Here is an 18,730-nt window from a genome sequence, read left to right as displayed (position 1 = left end):
GCACAGCATGGGGAGGTGGTGGCCAGCCCTCTGTGGAGAAAGAGGTAGTTCGGGACTATTTAGAAAAGCTGGAAGAGCACAAGTCCATGGGGCCGGATGCGTTGCATCCGAGAGTGCTAAAGGAGTTGGCCATTATCTTTGAAAACTCATGGCGATCGGGGGAAGTCCTGGACGACTGGAAAAAGGCTAATGTAGTGCCCATCTTTAAAAAAGGGAAGAAGGAGGATCCGGGGAACTACAGGCCAGTCAGCCTCACCTCAGTCCCTGGAAAAATCATGGAGCACGTCCTCAAGGAATCAATTCTGAAGCACTTAGAGGAGAGGAAAGTGATCAGGAACAGTCAGCATGGATTCACCAAGGGCAAGTCATGCCTAACTAATCTAATTGCCTTCTATGACGAGATAACTGGCTCTGTGAATGAGGGGAAAGCAGTGGATGTGTTGTTCCTTGACTTTAGCAAAGCTTTTGACACTGTCTCCCACAGTATTCTTTCCAGCAAGTTAAAGAAGTATGGGCTGGATGAATGGACTGTAAGCTCAACAGGTAGTGATGAATGGCTCCATGTCTAGTTGGCAGCTGGTATCAAGTGGAGTGCCCCAAGGGTTGGTCCTCAGGCCAGTTTTGTTCAATATCTTCATTAATGATCTGGAGGATGGGGTGGATTGCACCCTCAGCAAGTTTGCAGATGACACTAAACTGGGAGGAGAGGTAGATACGCTGGAGGGGAGGGATAGGATACAGAGGGCCCTAGACAAATTAGAGGATTGGGCCAAAAGAAATCTGATGAGGTTCAACAAGGACAAGTGCAGAGTCCTGCACTTAGGATGGAAGAATCCCATGCACCGCTACAGACGAGGGACCGAATGGCTCGGCAGCAGTTCTGCAGAAAAGGACCTAGGGGTTACAGTGGACGAGAAGCTGGATATGAGTCAACAGTGTGCCCTTCCTGCCAAGAAGGCTAACAGCATTTTGGGATGTATAAGTAGGGGCATTGCCAGCAGATCGAGGGACGTGATCATTCCCCTCTATTTGACACTGGTGAGGCCTCATCTGGAGTACTGTGTCCAGTTTTGGGCCCCACACTTCAAGAAGGATGTGGAAAAATTGGAAAGAGTCCAGCGAAGGGCAACAAAAATGATTAGGGGACTGGAACACATGACTTATGAGGAGAGGCTGAGAGAACTGGGATTGTTTAGTCTGCAGAAGAGAAGAATGAAGGGGGATTTGATAGCTGCTTTCAACCTGAAGGGGCATTCCAAAGAGGAGGGATCTAGACTGTTCTCAATGGTAGCAGATGACAGAACGAGGAGTAATGGTCTCAAGTTGCAGTAGGGGAGGTTTAGGTTGGATATTAGGAAAAACTTTTTCACTAGGAGGGTGGTGAAACACTGGAATGTGTTACCTAGGGAGGTGGTGGAATCTCCTTTCATAGAGGTTTTTAAGGTCAGGCGTGACAAAGCCCTGGCTGGGATGATTTAGTTGGGGATTGGTCCTGCTTTGAGCAGGGGGTTGGACTAGATGACCTCCTGAGGTCCCTTCCAACCCTGATATTCTATGATTCTATGACTGCTAAAGACACCTGAAGGGAAGGCGGGGTCAGGGGGAGTCCAGATTGAGACGGGGTCCAGTCTGAAAAGGAATATAACTGGAACTCTAAACCACAGAAACTTTGCAACCTGCCTAAAATAACATTTAGGGTAAGAAATTACATTTTGTAACCTGTTTCTTAAGTATATTGAGTTTAGCTTGCATATTTTGTTTCATTTGCTCAGTAATCTGCTTTGTTCTCTCTTATACTCACTTAAAATTCACCTTTTGTACTTAATAAACTTATTTCTTGTTTATTGTGAAAGTATCACTTACAGATGTAGATTTTTTTTGTTACATAACTGCACTCAAAAACAAAACAATGTAAAACTTTAGAGCCTACAAGTCCACTCAGTCCTACTTCTTATTCAGCCAATTGCTAAGACAAAGAAGTTTGTTTACATTTACAGGAGTTAATGCTGCCCTCTTCTTATTTACAATGTCACCAGAAAGTGAGAACAGGGGTTCCCATGGCACTTTTGTGGCCGGCATTACAAGATATTTACGTGTCAGATATGCTAAATATTCATATGCCCCTTCATGCTTTGGCCACCATTCCAGAGGACATGCTTCCATGCTGATGATGCTCTTTAAAAAAATAGTGCGTTAATTAAATTTGTGACTGAACTCCTTGGGGGAGAATTGTACATCCCCTGATCTGTTTTACACACATTCTGCCATAGATTTCATGTTCTAGCAGTCTCGGATGATGACCTGGCACATGTTCGTTTTAAGAATACTTTCACAGCAGATTTGACAAAACACAAAGAAGGTACCAATGTGAGATTTCTAAAGATAGCTAGAGCACTCAACACAAGGCTTAAGAATCTGAAGTGCCTTTCAAAACCTGAGAGGGACGAGGTGTGGAGCATGCTTTCAGACATCTTAAAAAAGCAACACTCCGATGGGGAAACTACAGAATCTGAACCACCAAAAACAAGGAAATCAACCCTCTGCTGGTGGCATCTGACTCAGACGATGAAAATGAACATATGTGAGTGCTTTGGATCGTTATCAAGCAGAACCCATCATCAGCATGGCTGCATGTCCTCTAGAATGGTGGTTGAAGCATGAAGGGACATATGAATCTTTAGCGCATCTGGCACGTAAATATCTTGTGACGCCGGCTACAAAAGTGCCATGCGAACGCCTGTTCTCACTTTCAGGGGACATTGTAAACAAGAAACGGGCAGCATTAACTCTTGCTAATTGTAACCAAACTTGTTTGTCTGAGCGATTGGCTGAAGTAAGACTGAGTGGACTTGTAGGCTCTAAAGTTTTACATTGTTCTATTTTTGAATACAAGTTTTTTTATACATAATTCTACATTTGTAAGTTCAACTTTCATGGTAAAGAGATTGCACCACAGTACTTGTGTTAGGTGAATTGAAAATACTATTTCTTTTGTTTTTTACTGTGAAAATATTTGTAATAAAAATAAATATAAAGTGAGCAGCGTACACTTTGTATTCTGTGTTGTAATTGAAATCAATATATTTGAAAATGTAGAAAACATCCAAAAATATTGAAATAAATGGTATTTGATTATGCTTACCTTCCTCCACATTGAGGAAGGAAGCAGATTTCATAATATACCTTTGGGTCTGGACTCCAAGGGAGGTGGACACCTGAGTTCTGGGGCAAGTCCCTTAAGCTGAGACTTCCCAGAACTGATCTCAGTGTCTATGTCGTTCTGCAGTTCAGTGTGGCCCTGCCTGTGTGTGTGCTGGAGGAGGCTTAATAGCCTGGCTCAGCAAGACAGGTAAAAAGGGTGCCCAGGCTGGCATAAAAGGCAGACTCAGTGGTATCTCAGCACATCAGGTGGCATCCTAAAGGGGGAAACCCTTCATAGTTCCATTTACATTTAGCCAGATTAAAGTGCATATTGTTTGCTTGCGCCCAATTTATCAAGTGATCCAGATCATTCTGTCAGTTAGGGAGTGAGGGCTCACACTGTAACAGCCTCCAGACACCCCTCATTCCCCAACCCCATCCCCAATTGCATCCTTCAGCAAAACCAGGGTAGACCTGATATTTCTAAAGGTAAACAGAAAATATTAACAAAATAAATCCTTCAGACCATTTCCCCCCCCATTATAAAGAAGCACAAAAGGCACAAGGACAGGTTTCAAAATAATCGTTTGCTGGTCACTTTTTAACACAAAATAACATTCCAAGTCTTTGGGCCTGATCCTGCAAAGTCCATAGGAACAGAGGAAGTCCTTGGGCATCTTTCAGGGTTGGGGCCATTTCTTTCTTCTTTAGGAGGAGAACCAGGCCCTGGATGTCGGCCAGACGGATGATTACAGACTGAGAAGAGCCGGGAATCGTTGGAAAGTTAAAAGTAGCAACTCTGTTACCGCTGCAGGCCAGGAGAATGACAATCATTTCCTGTTTGGTTCTGCGATTCTAGTATAAAACGGGCCCAATCCCAAATGAGATTTGGATTGCTGACTAGATAAGTGTCATTAATATGCAAATTACTCTCCCTTTTTTCCTCCAGAATTCAACATCAAAGGAATATCATCTCCAAGCACAAGAGCATCCAAATGAGCCAGGAACAATAGGGCATTGTTCACACAGCTCCTGAAAGACTAAAAATGCATCGTGTTAGAATGGTCGCTGCTATTTTGCAGCTGGTTGGGGATTTTGGTTTCTGTGTGTCCTTGCCCAAAGAACGGTCACAGAGAAAACACTAGTCAGGCATAAATGGCCATTATTCTTCCTGGGGCCCAGACCAGCTTCTAACACGCCACTTGCACCTTCCTGCCCACAGCTCACCATGCACATATCCAGCATGGGCTGTGCAAAACAAAGGCAGGACATGTAGCAACATGCAAAGGTCTGGCCTGTTACAGCCAGCAGTGCTGTTAGCCAAGGCCTTGTCTGCACTGGGGATTTTAGCCACTGGTATAGCTTTGCCAATGCAGCTGCCCCAGTGCAGACCCCTAGGCTAGCTGCATTGCACTGGTGCATCGACACTGGGAGTGTCCTCTCACCACTGCAGGGGAAGTTACTTCCTGAGCTTCACAAACCAAACTGCCCTGTGAAACGAGATTCACCTAGGAGATGAGATACCCCAGCAGATCCTCAGAAGAGACCCACTCCAGTCCATCACTTAGGCCCCAGGGGTTGAACTGCAGCATGGTAGCAGGCGCTGGTTGGACTTCTCCACGGCCTCGAGCACTTACTGCAGAATTTAAGCTTTCCTTTGCAACCCCTAACGTTCTAATTGCTAGGGTCACAAGATCCACTTGCAAATGGGATCCCCATGCATTGCTACCCCCAGAGTCTGCAGGATCCAGCTGGAGAGGAGCCTCCATCCATTTCGGGGAACTCCACAGCATAACCATGACCGTTTAAGTCTCAGTGCTGCTAGTCGTTTCCCCGGGGTTCAGTTCAGAAGCACCCAGCTAGACTGGGATAAGGCCAGTGCTTGAAGAGTGTCCGGCTTCTTTGGGCTGGTCTGATTCCTGCTTTGTGTCCCTGGGAGAGCCAAGCTAATTCCAGGGACACATTGCTGGGAAGCAGGTCACCCTAAAAATAAGTGTGCATGGCTTTATTCGTGTGCTGTAGGAATCACTACCTGGGCAGTTCCTTGGTTCCAGCCTTCTCTCGCTCAATAAGGACCGGATGGGATATTTCTCATTGACTTCAGGCTTTGGGCAGCCAGTGTGTGTGGTAAGTGGCTTGGGGGAGTCCAGGTGGAGGCTTTTGGGAGCCAGGAGGCCCAGCTGATTTCACAGCAGCTCCTCCTCCCAGCTTGGTGCTCAGTGGAAATGAAGGAACTTCAGACGTGACATTATCCCACCCAGCCAATGCCGCTGTCCGTGCAGGGGCTGGATGGAGGTGCCAGGGCGGGATCAGAAAGTGCATCTCGCTGCTTGAACGGAGTTCCAGTGACAGCATTTCTGAGCTGGCCTGGTTCCTCGCACGCCTTGCAGGAGACCTCAGTTCTGGCAGGGCAGGAGCCAGGTGTGCGTTGTGTTGGGGAGAGCGGGCGAGGACAGGGACACTTTCCCGGCCCACCTGCATTTCTCAAGGTCTCCCCACATCTTAATGAGGTTGGAAGCAGCTCACCTGCAGGCTCTCCAGTGTGGCGCTGCAGGGCCAGGCTCCCCCCATCCCACCAGCTCAGCTCTCGGCTTAGTTATTCCAGCCAGGAGGGATTTGATCCCAGTAACCGAGTGGGGGTGAGCAGGCCCTATGGAAAGCACCCATTTATTGTCAGCCTGAATGGTAAGTACCCTCCCAACACTGTACTGCAGGGGGGAAGGAGGAGAGCAGGGAAAGGAGATGAAATACCATGCAAAAAAGGTAGGGGGTGGTGGTTAGGGTTGCCAACCCTCCCAGATTGGGCAGATGTGTCCTGGAATCAGGCTTGAGCTCCCGGAGGCTTCTGAAGCCAGTCTGGGAGATTTTAGGCCATTAAAAGTCCGGTTGGCGGTTCAGCAGAGCTAAGGCAGGCTCACTGCCTGCCCTGATTCCACGCAGCTCCTGGAAGCAAGTGATCAGGAAAGGTGAGCTATTACCAGCAGGAGAGTGGTCAGGGGAGGCAGGGGGGACCTTTTTTAGTGATAATCAAGGTGGGCCATTTCCAGCAGTTGACAAGAATGTCTGCGGAACAGTGCGGGGTGGGGTGGGGGATAAACATGGGGAAATAGTTTTACTTTGTGTAATGACCCATCCACTCCCAGTCTCTATTCAAGCCTAAGTTAATTGTATCCAGTTTGCAAATTAATTCCAATTCAGCAGTCTCCTGTTGGAGTCTGTTTTTGAAGTTTTTTTGTTGAAGAATTGCCACTTTTAGGTCTGTAATCGAGTGACCAGAGAGATTGAAGTGTTCTCCCACTGGTTTTTGAATGTTATAATTCTTGACGTCTGAATTGTGTCCATTTATTCTTTTACGTAGAGACTGTCCAGTTTGGCCAATGTACATGGCAGAGGGGCATTGCTGGCACATGATGGCATATATCACATTGGTAGATGTGCAGGTGAACGAGCCTCTGATAGTGTGGCTGATGTGATTAGGCCCTATGATGGTGACCCCTGAATAGATATGTGGACAGAGTTGGCAACGGGCTTTGTTGCAAGGATAGGTTAGTGGTTCTGTTGTGTGGTGTGTGGTTGCTGGTGAGTATTTGCTTCAGGTTGGGGGGCTGTCTGTAAGCAAGGACTGGCCTGTCTCCCTAGATCTGTGAGAGTGATGGGTCGTCCTTCAGGATAGGTTGTAGATCCTTGATGATGCGTTGGAGAGGTTTTAGTTGGGGGCTGAAGGTGATGGCTAGTGGTGTTCTGTTATTTTCTTTGTTGGGCCTGTCCTGTAGTAGGTGACTTCTGGGAACTCTTCTGGCTCTGTCAATCTGTTTCTTCACTTCAGCAGGTGGGTATTGTAGTTGTAAGAAGGCTTGACAGAGATCTTGTCGGTGTTTGTCTCTGTCTGAGGGTTGGAGCAAATGGGGTTGTATCGTAGAGCTTGGCTGTAGACAATGGATCGTGTAGTGTGGTCTGGATGAAAGCTGGAGGCATGTAGGTAGGAATAGCTCTCCTGCTGGTAATAGCTCACCTTAAGTGATCACTCTGGTTACAGTGTGTATGGTAACACCCATTGTTTCATGTTCTCTGTGTATTTAAATCTCCCCACTGTATTTTCCACTGAATGCATCTGATGAAGTGAGCTGTAGCTCACGAAAGCTCATGCTCAAATAAATTGGTTAGTCTCTAAGGTGCCACAAGTCCTCCTTTTCTTTTTGCAAAGACAGACTAACACAGCTGTTACTCTGAAACCAGTCTCTAAGGTGCCACAAGTCCTCCTTTTGTTTTTGCAAATACAGACTAACAGGGCTGCTGCTCTGAAACCTGTGATTAGACAGTTGGGAACCCTAGGGGTCGGATGTCTTTGTTGGTGCTTTGCCATCGTCATCCGGTCTCTGCTATGCCTGCTGCAGGCTCTGCAGCCCCTTGCCCAGCTACTCTTTGCCACCCTTCCCTCCCACCTTTCGCCCACCCTACGGTACCCTTCCCCCTCTCACTAGACCTGCCCATTCCAGCACCCCCTGCTTCCCGGCACTGCCCTCTCATCTCCAGCCCCACCTCCACTCTAGTCTCTCCCTCCCCCTCTAGCTCCGCCCCTTCTCTTTAGCCCCTCCTCTCCCATCTCCAGCCCCCTTCTCCTTTAGCCTCTCCCATTCAGCCCCTCCCCCTCTTTAGCCCCTCCCCCTGCAGCCTCTTCCCTTCCCCCTCTAGCCCCTCCCCTTCTCTTTAGCCTCTCCCATTCAGCCTCTTCCCCTGCAGCCCCTCCCCCTCCCCATCTAGCTCCTCCCTCTAGCCGCTGCCCTTCCCCTCTAGCCCCTCCCCTTCTCTTCAGCCCTTCCTCTCCCATCTGTAGCCCCTCCCTTCTCCTTTAGCCTCTCCCATTCAGCCCCTCCCCCTTTAGCCCCGCCTCCTCCCCTCTAGCCCCTCCCTCTAGCCTCTGCCCTTCCCTCTCTAGCCCCTCCCCTTCTCCTTTAGCCTCTCCCATTCGGCCTCCTCCCCTCTAGCCCCTCCCTCTAGCTCTGCCCCTCACCTTATAGCCCCGCCCTACCGAGCCCCTCCCGCGAGCCCCGCCCCATCTGGCCCCGCCCCCGCTGTTTTGTTCCCTTCTCCGGGTTCGTGAAATTTTCACTGAAAAAAAGCCAGTGGGCGCGGGGCGGGGCCTCCCCAGGGGCGGGGCGACGACCTTTGTGCTGGTAGGTCGGTGGCCCGCCGGGCCCGCCCCCGCTGCGCGGTGATTGGCGGAGGGCGTGGAAGGGGCGGGGCGGACGAGGGAAGGAGGAGGAGGAGGCGGCGGCAAACAAAGATGGCGGCGGCGGTGGCGGGGTGAAGCGGTGGCGGCGGCGGAGTCTGGGCCGGCAGCAGCGCGGGGCGGGCGGCGCCATGTCCGGGGCGGAGGAGCGGGAGCCCGGCGGCGGGGGCCCGGCCGCCGCCTCCTCCTCCGCGGCGGCGGCCTCCTCCTCCTCCGCGGGGCTGGGCGAGGCGGCGGGGCCGGCGGCGGCGGCGGGGCCCGAGGAGCCGGGGCTGCTGCTCGGCGGGGCCCGGCCGCACGCGGAGCCCGCCGCCGACCCGGACGCGCCGCCCAAGAAGCGGCTGAAGGTGGCGGGGGCGGGCGGGGCCGAGGGCAGCGTCAAGCTGGAGGAGCGGCTGTACTCGGTGCTGTGCTGCACGGTGTGCCTGGACCTGCCCAAGGCCTCGGTCTACCAGGTACCGCCCCCCCCAACCCCCCGGGGCCCCCCATGTCCCCTACAGTCCCCCCGGGCTCCCCCCCACTGCCCCGCCCCGCACGGTGTGCCTGGACCTGCCCAAGGCCTCGGTCTACCAGGTACCAACCCCCCGGGGCCCCCCATGTCCCCTACAGTCCCCCCGGGCCCCCCCCACTGCCCCGCCCCGCACGGTGTGCCTGGACCTGCCCAAGGCCTCGGTCTACCAGGTACCAACCCCCCGGGGCCCCCCATGTCCCCTACAGTCCCCCCGGGCCCCCCCCACTGCCCCGCCCCGCACGGTGTGCCTGGACCTGCCCAAGGCCTCGGTCTACCAGGTACCGCCCCCCCAACCCCCCGGGGCCCCCCATGTCCCCTACAGTCCCCCCGGGCCTCCCCCCACTGCCCCGCCCCGCACGGTGTGCCTGGACCTGCCCAAGGCCTCGGTCTACCAGGTACCGCCCCCCCAACCCCCCGGGGCCCCCCATGTCCCCTACAGTCCCCCCAGGCCCCCCCCCACTGCCCCGCCCCGCACGGTGTGCCTGGACCTGCCCAAGGCCTCGGTCTACCAGGTACCGCCCCCCCAACCCCCCGGGGCCCCCCATGTCCCCTACAGTCCCCCCGGGCTCCCCCCCACTGCCCCGCCCCGCACGGTGTGCCTGGACCTGCCCAAGGCCTCGGTCTACCAGGTACCGCCCCCCCCAAACCCCACCGGGGCCCCCCATGTCCCCTACAGTCCCCCCAGGCCCCCCCCCACTGCCCCGCCCCGCACGGTGTGCCTGGACCTGCCCAAGGCCTCGGTCTACCAGGTACCGCCCCCCCAACCCCCTGGGGCCCCCCATGTCCCCTACAGTCCCCCCGGGCTCCCCCCCACTGCCCCGCCCCGCACGGTGTGCCTGGACCTGCCCAAGGCCTCGGTCTACCAGGTACCGCCCCCCCAAACCCCACCGGGGCCCCCCATGTCCCCTACAGTCCCCCCAGGCCCCCCCCCACTGCCCCGCCCCGCACGGTGTGCCTGGACCTGCCCAAGGCCTCGGTCTACCAGGTACCGCCCCCCCGGGGCCCCCCATGTCCCCTACAGTCCCCCCGGGCTCCCCCCCACTGCCCCGCCCCGCACGGTGTGCCTGGACCTGCCCAAGGCCTCGGTCTACCAGGTACCGCCCCCCTAACCCCCCATGTCCCCTACAGTCCCCCCGGGCCCCCCCCACTGCCCCGCCCCGCACGGTGTGCCTGGACCTGCCCAAGGCCTCGGTCTACCAGGTACCGCCCCCCCAAACCCCCCGGGGCCCCCCATGTCCCCTACAGTCCCCCCGGGCTCCCCCCCACTGCCCCGCCCCGCACGGTGTGCCTGGACCTGCCCAAGGCCTCGGTCTACCAGGTACCGCCCCCCCAAACCCCACCGGGGCCCCCCATGTCCCCTACAGTCCCCCCAGGCCCCCCCCCACTGCCCCGCCCCGCACGGTGTGCCTGGACCTGCCCAAGGCCTCGGTCTACCAGGTACCGCCCCCCCAACCCCCCCGGGGCCCCCCATGTCCCCTACAGTCCCCCCGGGCTCCCCCCCACTGCCCCGCCCCGCACGGTGTGCCTGGACCTGCCCAAGGCCTCGGTCTACCAGGTACCGCCCCCCTAACCCCCCATGTCCCCTACAGTCCCCCCGGGCCCCCCCCACTGCCCCGCCCCGCACGGTGTGCCTGGACCTGCCCAAGGCCTCGGTCTACCAGGTACCGCCCCCCCAAACCCCCCGGGGCCCCCCATGTCCCCTACAGTCCCCCCGGGCTCCCCCCCACTGCCCCGCTTCGCACGGTGTGCCTGGACCTGCCCAAGGCCTCGGTCTACCAGGTACCGCCCCCCCAAACCCCCCGGGGCCCCCCATGTCCCCTACAGTCCCCCCGGGCTCCCCCCCCACTGCCCCGCCCCGCACGGTGTGCCTGGACCTGCCCAAGGCCTCGGTCTACCAGGTACCGCCCCCCCAACCCCCCCCGGGGCCCCCCATGTCCCCTACAGTCCCCCCGGCCCCCCCCCCACTGCCCCGCCCCGCACGGTGTGCCTGGACCTGCCCAAGGCCTCGGTCTACCAGGTACCGCCCCCCCGGGGCCCCCCATGTCCCCTACAGTCCCCCCAGGCCCCCCCCACTGCCCCGCCCCGCACGGTGTGCCTGGACCTGCCCAAGGCCTCGGTCTACCAGGTACCGCCCCCCCGGGGCCCCCCATGTCCCCTACAGTCCCCCCGGGCCCCCCCCCACTGCCCCGCCCCGCACGGTGTGCCTGGACCTGCCCAAGGCCTCGGTCTACCAGGTACCGCCCCCCCGGGGCCCCCCATGTCCCCTACAGTCCCCCCGGGCCTCCCCCCACTGCCCCGCTTCGCACGGTGTGCCTGGACCTGCCCAAGGCCTCGGTCTACCAGGTACCGCCCCCCCGGGGCCCCCCATGTCCCCTACAGTCCCCCCAGGCCCCCCCCACTGCCCCGCCCCGCACGGTGTGCCTGGACCTGCCCAAGGCCTCGGTCTACCAGGTACCGCCCCCCAACCCCCCCCGGGACCCCCATGTCCCCTACAGTCCCCCCGGGCCCCCCCCCACTGCCCCGCCCCGCACGGTGTGCCTGGACCTGCCCAAGGCCTCGGTCTACCAGGTACCGCCCCCCCGGGGACCCCCATGTCCCCTACAGTCCCCCTGGGCTCCCCCCCACTGCCCCGCCCCGAACGGTGTGCCTGGACCTGCCCAAGGCCTCGGTCTACCAGGTACCGCCCCCCCGGGGCCCCCCATGTCCCCTACAGTCCCCCCGGGCCCCCCCCACTGCCCCGCCCCGCACGGTGTGCCTGGACCTGCCCAAGGCCTCAGTCTACCAGGTACCGCCCCCCCAAACCCCCCGGGGCCCCCCATGTCCCCTACAGTCCCCCCGGGGCCCCCCCACTGCCCCGCTTCGCATGGTGTGCCTGGACCTGCCCAAGGCCTCGGTCTACCAGGTACCGCCCCCCCAACCCCCCCGGGGCCCCCCATGTCCCCTACAGTCCCCCCGGGCCCCCCCCCACTGCCCCGCCCCGCACGGTGTGCCTGGACCTGCCCAAGGCCTCGGTCTACCAGGTACCGCCCCCCTAACCCCCCATGTCCCCTACAGTCCCCCCGGGCCCCCCCCACTGCCCCGCCCCGCATGGTGTGCCTGGACCTGCCCAAGGCCTCGGTCTACCAGGTACCGCCCCCCTAACCCCCCGGGGCCCCCCATGACCCCTACAGTCCCCCCGGGCTCCCCCCCACTGCCCCGCCCCGCACGGTGTGCCTGGACCTGCCCAAGGCCTCGGTCTACAAGGTACCGCCCCCCCAAACCCCCCGGGGCCCCCCATGTCCCCTACAGTCCCCCCAGGCCCCCCCCACTGCCCCGCCCCGCACGGTGTGCCTGGACCTGCCCAAGGCCTCGGTCTACCAGGTACCGCCCCCCCCGGGCCCCCCATGTCCCCTACAGTCCCCCCAGGCCCCCCCCACTGCCCCGCTTCGCACGGTGTGCCTGGACCTGCCCAAGGCCTCGGTCTACCAGGTACCGCCCCCCCAAACCCCCCGGGGCCCCCCATGTCCCCTACAGTCCCCCCGGGCCCCCCCCCACTGCCCCGCTTCGCACGGTGTGCCTGGACCTGCCCAAGGCCTCGGTCTACCAGGTACCGCCCCCCCAAACCCCCCCGGGGCCCCCCATGTCCCCTACAGTCCCCCCGGGCTCCCCCCCACTGCCCTGCCCCGCACGGTGTGCCTGGACCTGCCCAAGGCCTCGGTCTACCAGGTACCGCCCCCCCAACCCCCCGGGGCCCCCCATGTCCCCTACAGTCCCCCCGGCCCCCCCCCACTGCCCCGCCCCGCACGGTGTGCCTGGACCTGCCCAAGGCCTCGGTCTACCAGGTACCGCCCCCCCAACCCGCCGGGGCCCCCCATGTCCCCTACAGTCCCCCCGGGGGCCCCCCCCCACTGCCCCGCTTCGCACGGTGTGCCTGGACCTGCCCAAGGCCTCGGTCTACCAGGTACCGCCCCCCTAAACCCCCGGGGACCCCCCATGTCCCCTACAGTCCCCCCATGCCCCCCCACTGCCCCGCCCCGCCCGGTGTGCCTGGACCTGCCCAAGGCCTCGGTCTACCAGGTACCGCCCCCCAAACCCCCCCCGGGGCCCCCCATGTCCCCTACAGTCCCCCCGGACCCCCCCCACTGCCCCGCCCCGCATGGTGTGCCTGGACCTGCCCAAGGCCTCGGTGTACCAGGTACCAGCCCCCCAAACTCCCCCCAGGGCCCCCCCCCACTGGCTCTCCCCGCACGGTGTGCCTGGACCTGCCCAAGGCCCCGGTCTACCAGGTATTGCCCCACACCCCTCCTTGGGGCCCCCAACACCCCCTTGGGGCCCCCCAACTCCCCCGCCTAGCATGGTGTGCCTGGACCAGCCCAAGGCCTTGGTCTACCAGGTACCGCCCCCCCTGGGGGCCCCCATATCCCCTACAGTCCCCCCGGGCCCCCCACCCCACTGCCCCGCCCCGCACGGTGTGCCTGGACCTGCCCAAGGCCTTGGTCTACCAGGTACCGCCCCCCCTGGGGTCCCCCATATCCCCTACAGTCCCCCGGCCCCCCCCACTGCCCCGCCCCGCACGGTGTGCCTGGACCTCCCCAAGGCCCCGGTCTACCAGGTATTGCCCCACACCCCCCCTTGGGGCCCCCAACACCCCCCTGGGGCCCCCCAACTCCCCCGCCTAGCATGGTGTGCCTGGACCTGCCTGAGGCCTTGGTCTACCAGGTACAGCCCCCGCATCCCTCCCGGAGCCCTCCGCATCCCTACAGCCCCCCCCGGAGCTCCTCCAACTGTCCCGCCCCGCATGGTGTGCCTGGGCCTGCCCAAGGCCTCAGTCTACAGGGTACTGCCCCGCACTCCCACATCCTCCTCCCCCCCGGGCCCTCCTCAACTCCCCCGCCCTGCACGGTGTGCCTGGACCTGCCCAAGGCCTCGGTCTACCAGGTATTGCCCCACACCCCTCCTTGGGGGCCCCCCATCTCCCCTGCCTAGCATGGTGTGCCTGGACCTGCCCAAGGCCTTGGTCTACCAGGTACAGCCCCTGCATCCCTCCCGGGGCCCCCCGCATCCCTGGAGCCCCCCAACTGCCCCACCCCGGATGGTGTGCCTGGGCCTGCCCAGGGCCTTGGTCTACTAGGTACCTCCCCCCGGAGCCCCCCACATCCCTCCAGGGCCCCCCCAACTGCCCTGCCCCACACGGTGTGCCTGGACCTGCCGAAGGCCTTTGTCTACCAGGTACCCCCCGTGCCCCCAACCCTCCCCGGGGGCCCCCTACAGCCCCCCTGTACCCTTCCCAAGTCCCCCGCCCCGCATGGTGTGTCTGGACCTGCCTAAGGCCTTGGTCTACCAGGTACCTCCCCACCCCCCTGGGGCCCCCTACAGCCCCCCTGGGGCCACCCCAAGTCCCCTGCCCCACACGGTGTACCTGGACCTGCCCAAGGCCTCAGTCTACTGGGTACTGCCCCTGTACCCCCAAATCCCCCCTGGAGCCCCCCACATCCCCTACTGCCCTGCACGGTGTGCCTGGACTTGCCCAAGGCCTCTGTCTTCCAGATACTGCCCCCCTGTACCTCCAAACCCCCCTGGAGCCCCTCTGGGGCCCCCACATCCCCTACTGCCCCCCTGGGACCTCCCAAACTCCCCCATCCCGCACGGTGTGCCTGGACCTGCCCAAGGCCTCGGTCTACCAGGTACTGCCCCCTGTACCCCAACACCTCTGTGGGCCCCATGTCCCCTACACTCCCCTAGAACCCCCCAAACTCCCCTGCCCCGCACAGTGTGCCTAGCCCTGCCCAAGGCCTCGGTCTACCAGGTACCGTCCTCCTTTATCCCCCAACACCCTCGGAGTCCCCTTGGAGCCTCCATAGCCTCCTGGGACCCCCCCAAACTCCTCTCCTGCGCACGGTGAGCCTGGACCTGCCCAAGGCCTCGGTCCAACAGGCACTGCCCCCCGGGACCCTCCCAATCCCCCACAGCCCCCCTGGAACTCCCCAAACCCCACCCTGCCCTGCACGGTGTGTCTGGACCTGCCCAAGGCCTTGGTCTACCAGGTACATCCCCCCTCCCCCGCACAGTGTCCCTGGACCTGCTCAAGGCCTCGGTCTCTCAGTTATCCCCACCCCCCCCGGGACCCCCATAACTCCCTTGGGACCTCCAGGACCTCCCCGCACAGTATGCCTGGACCTGCGCAAGGCCTTGGTGTACTAGGTACTGTTCCCCAGGGCCTCCCACCCTTATGCTTTGACCTGCTTAAGGCCTTGGTCTATCAATACCATCTTGATTCCCCTGGGATCCCCCATTTGTGGTTTACCAGTACCACTGTCCCACCCCGATTCCCCTGGGATCACCCACCCATGGTCTACTAGTTCCAGGATCTCCAGGACACTCCTGCTGACATTCCCACCCTGCATGGCATGACTGACTTGTCCAAGGCTTCAGTCTAACAGCTACCCGCATCCCCCCCCAGGATCCTTTCAGGATTCCCCATGGGAGCTTACCACCTTGCACGGTGTGCCTGGACCTGCCCAAGGCCTGGGTCTACCAGGTACCCCTGGGAACCTCCACCGCACTGATCCGTGGACTCCCCCATACCCTCTGTAACCTCTCTGTATGGTGTGCATGGACCTTCCCAAGGCTGAGCTACCTGGTACTGGCCCCCTGGACCTTATCCCGGCTGGGATGAGACCCTCCCTTCCCCTGCATGGTGTGCCTGAGGGACTGCTCAATGCTTCTGTCTACATGGTACCCTCTACCTGTCCTCCCTTCACAGTATTCCTGGATCTGGCTAAGGCTTCATCTACCAAGTACCCTCAGATCTGATCCCCTATTCTCATACCCCTGCACAGCATTGCCTGCAACTGCCCATGATCTTGTTCAACCAGGTACCCACCCTTGGGACCTCAGTCCACTATATACCTTCCTGGGACCTCTTCTCCGTCTCTGCTACCACTGCATGGATCTGCCCATAGCATCTGTTTTCCTGGCCCCTCTCCCAAGCAGGACCTCCCCCGGCATCCTCTGGATGGTGTGCCTGGATCTAGACAAGCCTCAGTCTTCTACAGAACCCCTCTGCCAAGGGCTGACGCCTCCTGTACCCAGAAGACCTTATCTCCACCCCCCTCATGGTGTCTAGCCCTGCCCACGGCCTTGGTCTGCTAGCTTCCATTCTCCAGGGAATGGGACCATCACACTTCAATGCTGCTTCTGGGGAGAGGGGAGCCCCCTATTGCTCTGGGGACTGTGCACTTGAGCCTGCCCAAGGCCTCTGTTTCACACCTGCACTCTGCCTCCGATTCCCCTTACCAAACCCAGCCTCCAGCCCTGTTCTGGGTTATCGCTTCCTCTGCCTCTCTGAGGTTTGAGGACTAGGCTCTGCTACTGAGCAAAGTGATTCTCAAAGAGAAGATGAAGTGAGTCGTTTCTTCCTCAGTCTGCTGATCACTAAGGGGGCAGGTGTTTTCCCATGGTCGCTCCCGAAGGGCCTTTCCCCAGATAGCATCTGAGATGTGCTCCTTGCTTTTTCTAGGTCACCTGGTACCAAAGTCAAGGCAACTTCACTTCACCCTCCTGCAGGGTGTATTCCCTCCCACTCCACGGCTCCTGGTCACCAGCTCCCAAAATACGTAACATTCTGGGGAGGAATGGACTTTGCAGAAGAAAACAGGGATCTAGTTGAACTCCTATTGAATGGAGCAGGCTACAGTGCCTCTCCCTGGGGATTGTCAGCTGGTCAGGGTTTGTTTGCTCCCTCTGGGAGACTTGTGTTCCATGGAGGGAGGGGTACCTTGTTTTAGTCAGGGAAGATCCCACCCTGTTTTGAATCTTAGTGAAATAACTTGATCCCATTGAATGGCTCCAGTGACTGGTCCCTTAGCCTGAAATAGCGCCAGGCCAGAGAAAGAAGGCAAACTTCTATGGAATAGAAACAGAAATACTCGTAAAAAACCAAAACCCCATCTTACTTCCACCTGAGTGTGCTGGTGGCTGGGATTGGTGGAAAGCAATGATCGCGGGCTCGCTGCCAGCTGCATGTCCCACACAGAGACTCACATCACAGTGAGGGTTTCATTGAAACAGCACAAGTGGAGGTGCCAGAAACTCCAGGGCATTATGTGGACCAGTTATGTAAAATACGTGTGGATATGTGTGGTGTTGACAAGACTCAGATCTGCTTTTTATTTTATCACCTCTTCTGCAAGCAGGCAGTTCTCTCTTCGCTCTGCAAAGCATACACTTCTCCTTGTAATAGTGCTGCAGGAACGTGCGCTAATCTGCAGACAGTTGTAAGTGGCCTCAGTATAGCCAGTGTCCATTTTGTGGGACACTGACCTTCTGGCGCTGTTGAGGCTTCACGTGTAAGGCAGGGCTACCCAAATTCTAGATCTGAGGATGACTGAGAAGTGAAAGAGTTGGATAGCCCTGTCAGTTCATTCAAATCTATCTTTGAGCTGGGATAGTTGATCTTCCTGGGGTATGCTAACCATTCTGGCCTCTTCTGGCAAGCAAGAGGAAAAACAAAATGGACTTCGGCCTAGCCATTCCTCAGCTTACAGTTTCTGTGCTGCACAGGCTGGCTGGTTAGAGGAATTTAGACATAGGGTTGCCAATTTTGGATGTATTCCTGGAGATTTCATCACATGACATAATCTTTAATTAAAGAGTAATCTTTCATTCCTGGAGACTTCAGGACAATCCTGGAGGATTGGCAACCCTGTGCTTTAATTCTCCTTCCCAATCTGGTGTTTGGAAGGTTCATATGACTCGCATTTAATCACAGAGCTGAGCTGTGAAGCAGAGTGTGAGCTGAAAGCCTTGAAATGGTAGGAGTGAGAGACTTGAATTAGCCAAGAGCTTAAATGCAAAGGTCATTGCCTTGGTGATGTTACACTTTGCTGATCAGACCCTAATAATTTCGGCTGCACACTGTTGCTAATGTGAGAGTAGCCTAAGATGGCAGAGCTGTGCTGTCTCAAGGAAGGGAGCTATGTTACTGCGAGGTTTATTTCATGTGCAACTCTGTCATTCATGGTAAGGTTTACAGGCTCAAGGGATCATGTAAAATGGCTGCTTGGTCTGAGGAAGCAGTGTTCTTAGGAGCAAATCTGTTAGCAGAAATATATGGGTTCGCTCTTAAACTGAATCCGAATGACTGGTGATAAACCGATGGCTCTTGCCTTGGTATGTGTGCCTGCAAAAGAACTGGCTTTCTTTTCTGAGCCTTTGTAGGTATTAGGCTTCATTGGGAGAAAAGTGTTGTGGGAATACGGGTCAGATGCTGATTCTAAAACTAACTGCCACTTTCCCTCCTCTGGGCCCTCTTCCAGTCGTGTTTGTCTGGTGCCCTAGAATTTTTTTCCCTAAAAGAAGACGAAATAATTGCGTTTTAACTTCCTTCCCTGCAGAGAATAGGTAAACCAGGACAAGCTGCTGCTGGCTGCCATGCTGTGGGAGCTTTGGCAGCATCGCACAATGGTCCCATTATTGATGAGGGCACTCAAGGTTTTGGATTGCCACAAAATTACTACTGCTTTTACAGGCTAGCAAAGCAAACCTGATTGTGATTTTTGGAAAGGCTGGTGCAAGCCAGTCTGGCGCTTTGGTAGCTGTAGAATTCCCTGGGCAGATTCAATTAGGAGCATTTAAAATGTTTTGGGAGAAACGAAAACAGCCATGAATAGCAAGAGGTCTTCCTGTATCTGTAGAGACCCACAGAGTGAAATCGGTGCTTGCTTGTTAATGTTCTCTTGAGTGGAGCTTATGCGGTTTAGTTGCTGTTGCTTGATTTGCTTGTGCTAGCTTTGTATGTGCTGGCAAAGGCATCTAAATAGTGCCACAAGGAACATATGTTTTTTTTATTCCTCTTGTATGCCCTCTTC

General features: G+C 58.0%; 1 protein-coding gene across 4 annotated transcripts in view; it reads left to right on the top strand.

Moving 5' to 3' along the window:
• The first annotated feature begins 8,426 nt into the window (after window positions 1–8,426).
• ZFTRAF1 (zinc finger TRAF-type containing 1) overlaps window positions 8,427–18,730 on the top strand; it is a 49,010-nt gene continuing 38,706 nt past the window's right edge. Inside the window, exon 1 of one of the 4 annotated variants that reach the window (XM_048841877.2) lies at window positions 8,427–8,826. In XM_048841877.2, coding sequence (XP_048697834.1) covers window positions 8,503–8,826 — 324 coding nt within the window. In that variant the 5' untranslated portion in view covers window positions 8,427–8,502. Of the gene's footprint in view, window positions 8,827–13,763; window positions 13,800–14,509; window positions 14,546–14,645; window positions 14,668–18,730 lie in introns of those variants that run through there. The other 3 variants (XM_048841878.2, XM_075124885.1, XM_075124886.1) reach the window with 3 other exon arrangements.

The sequence above is a fragment of the Caretta caretta genome, chromosome 2 (genome assembly GCF_965140235.1).
Source record: "Caretta caretta isolate rCarCar2 chromosome 2, rCarCar1.hap1, whole genome shotgun sequence".
Lineage (NCBI taxonomy): Eukaryota > Metazoa > Chordata > Testudines > Cheloniidae > Caretta > Caretta caretta.
Note: the sequence above shows the minus strand (reverse complement) of the source record. Positions and strands in the feature narration are given on the sequence as shown.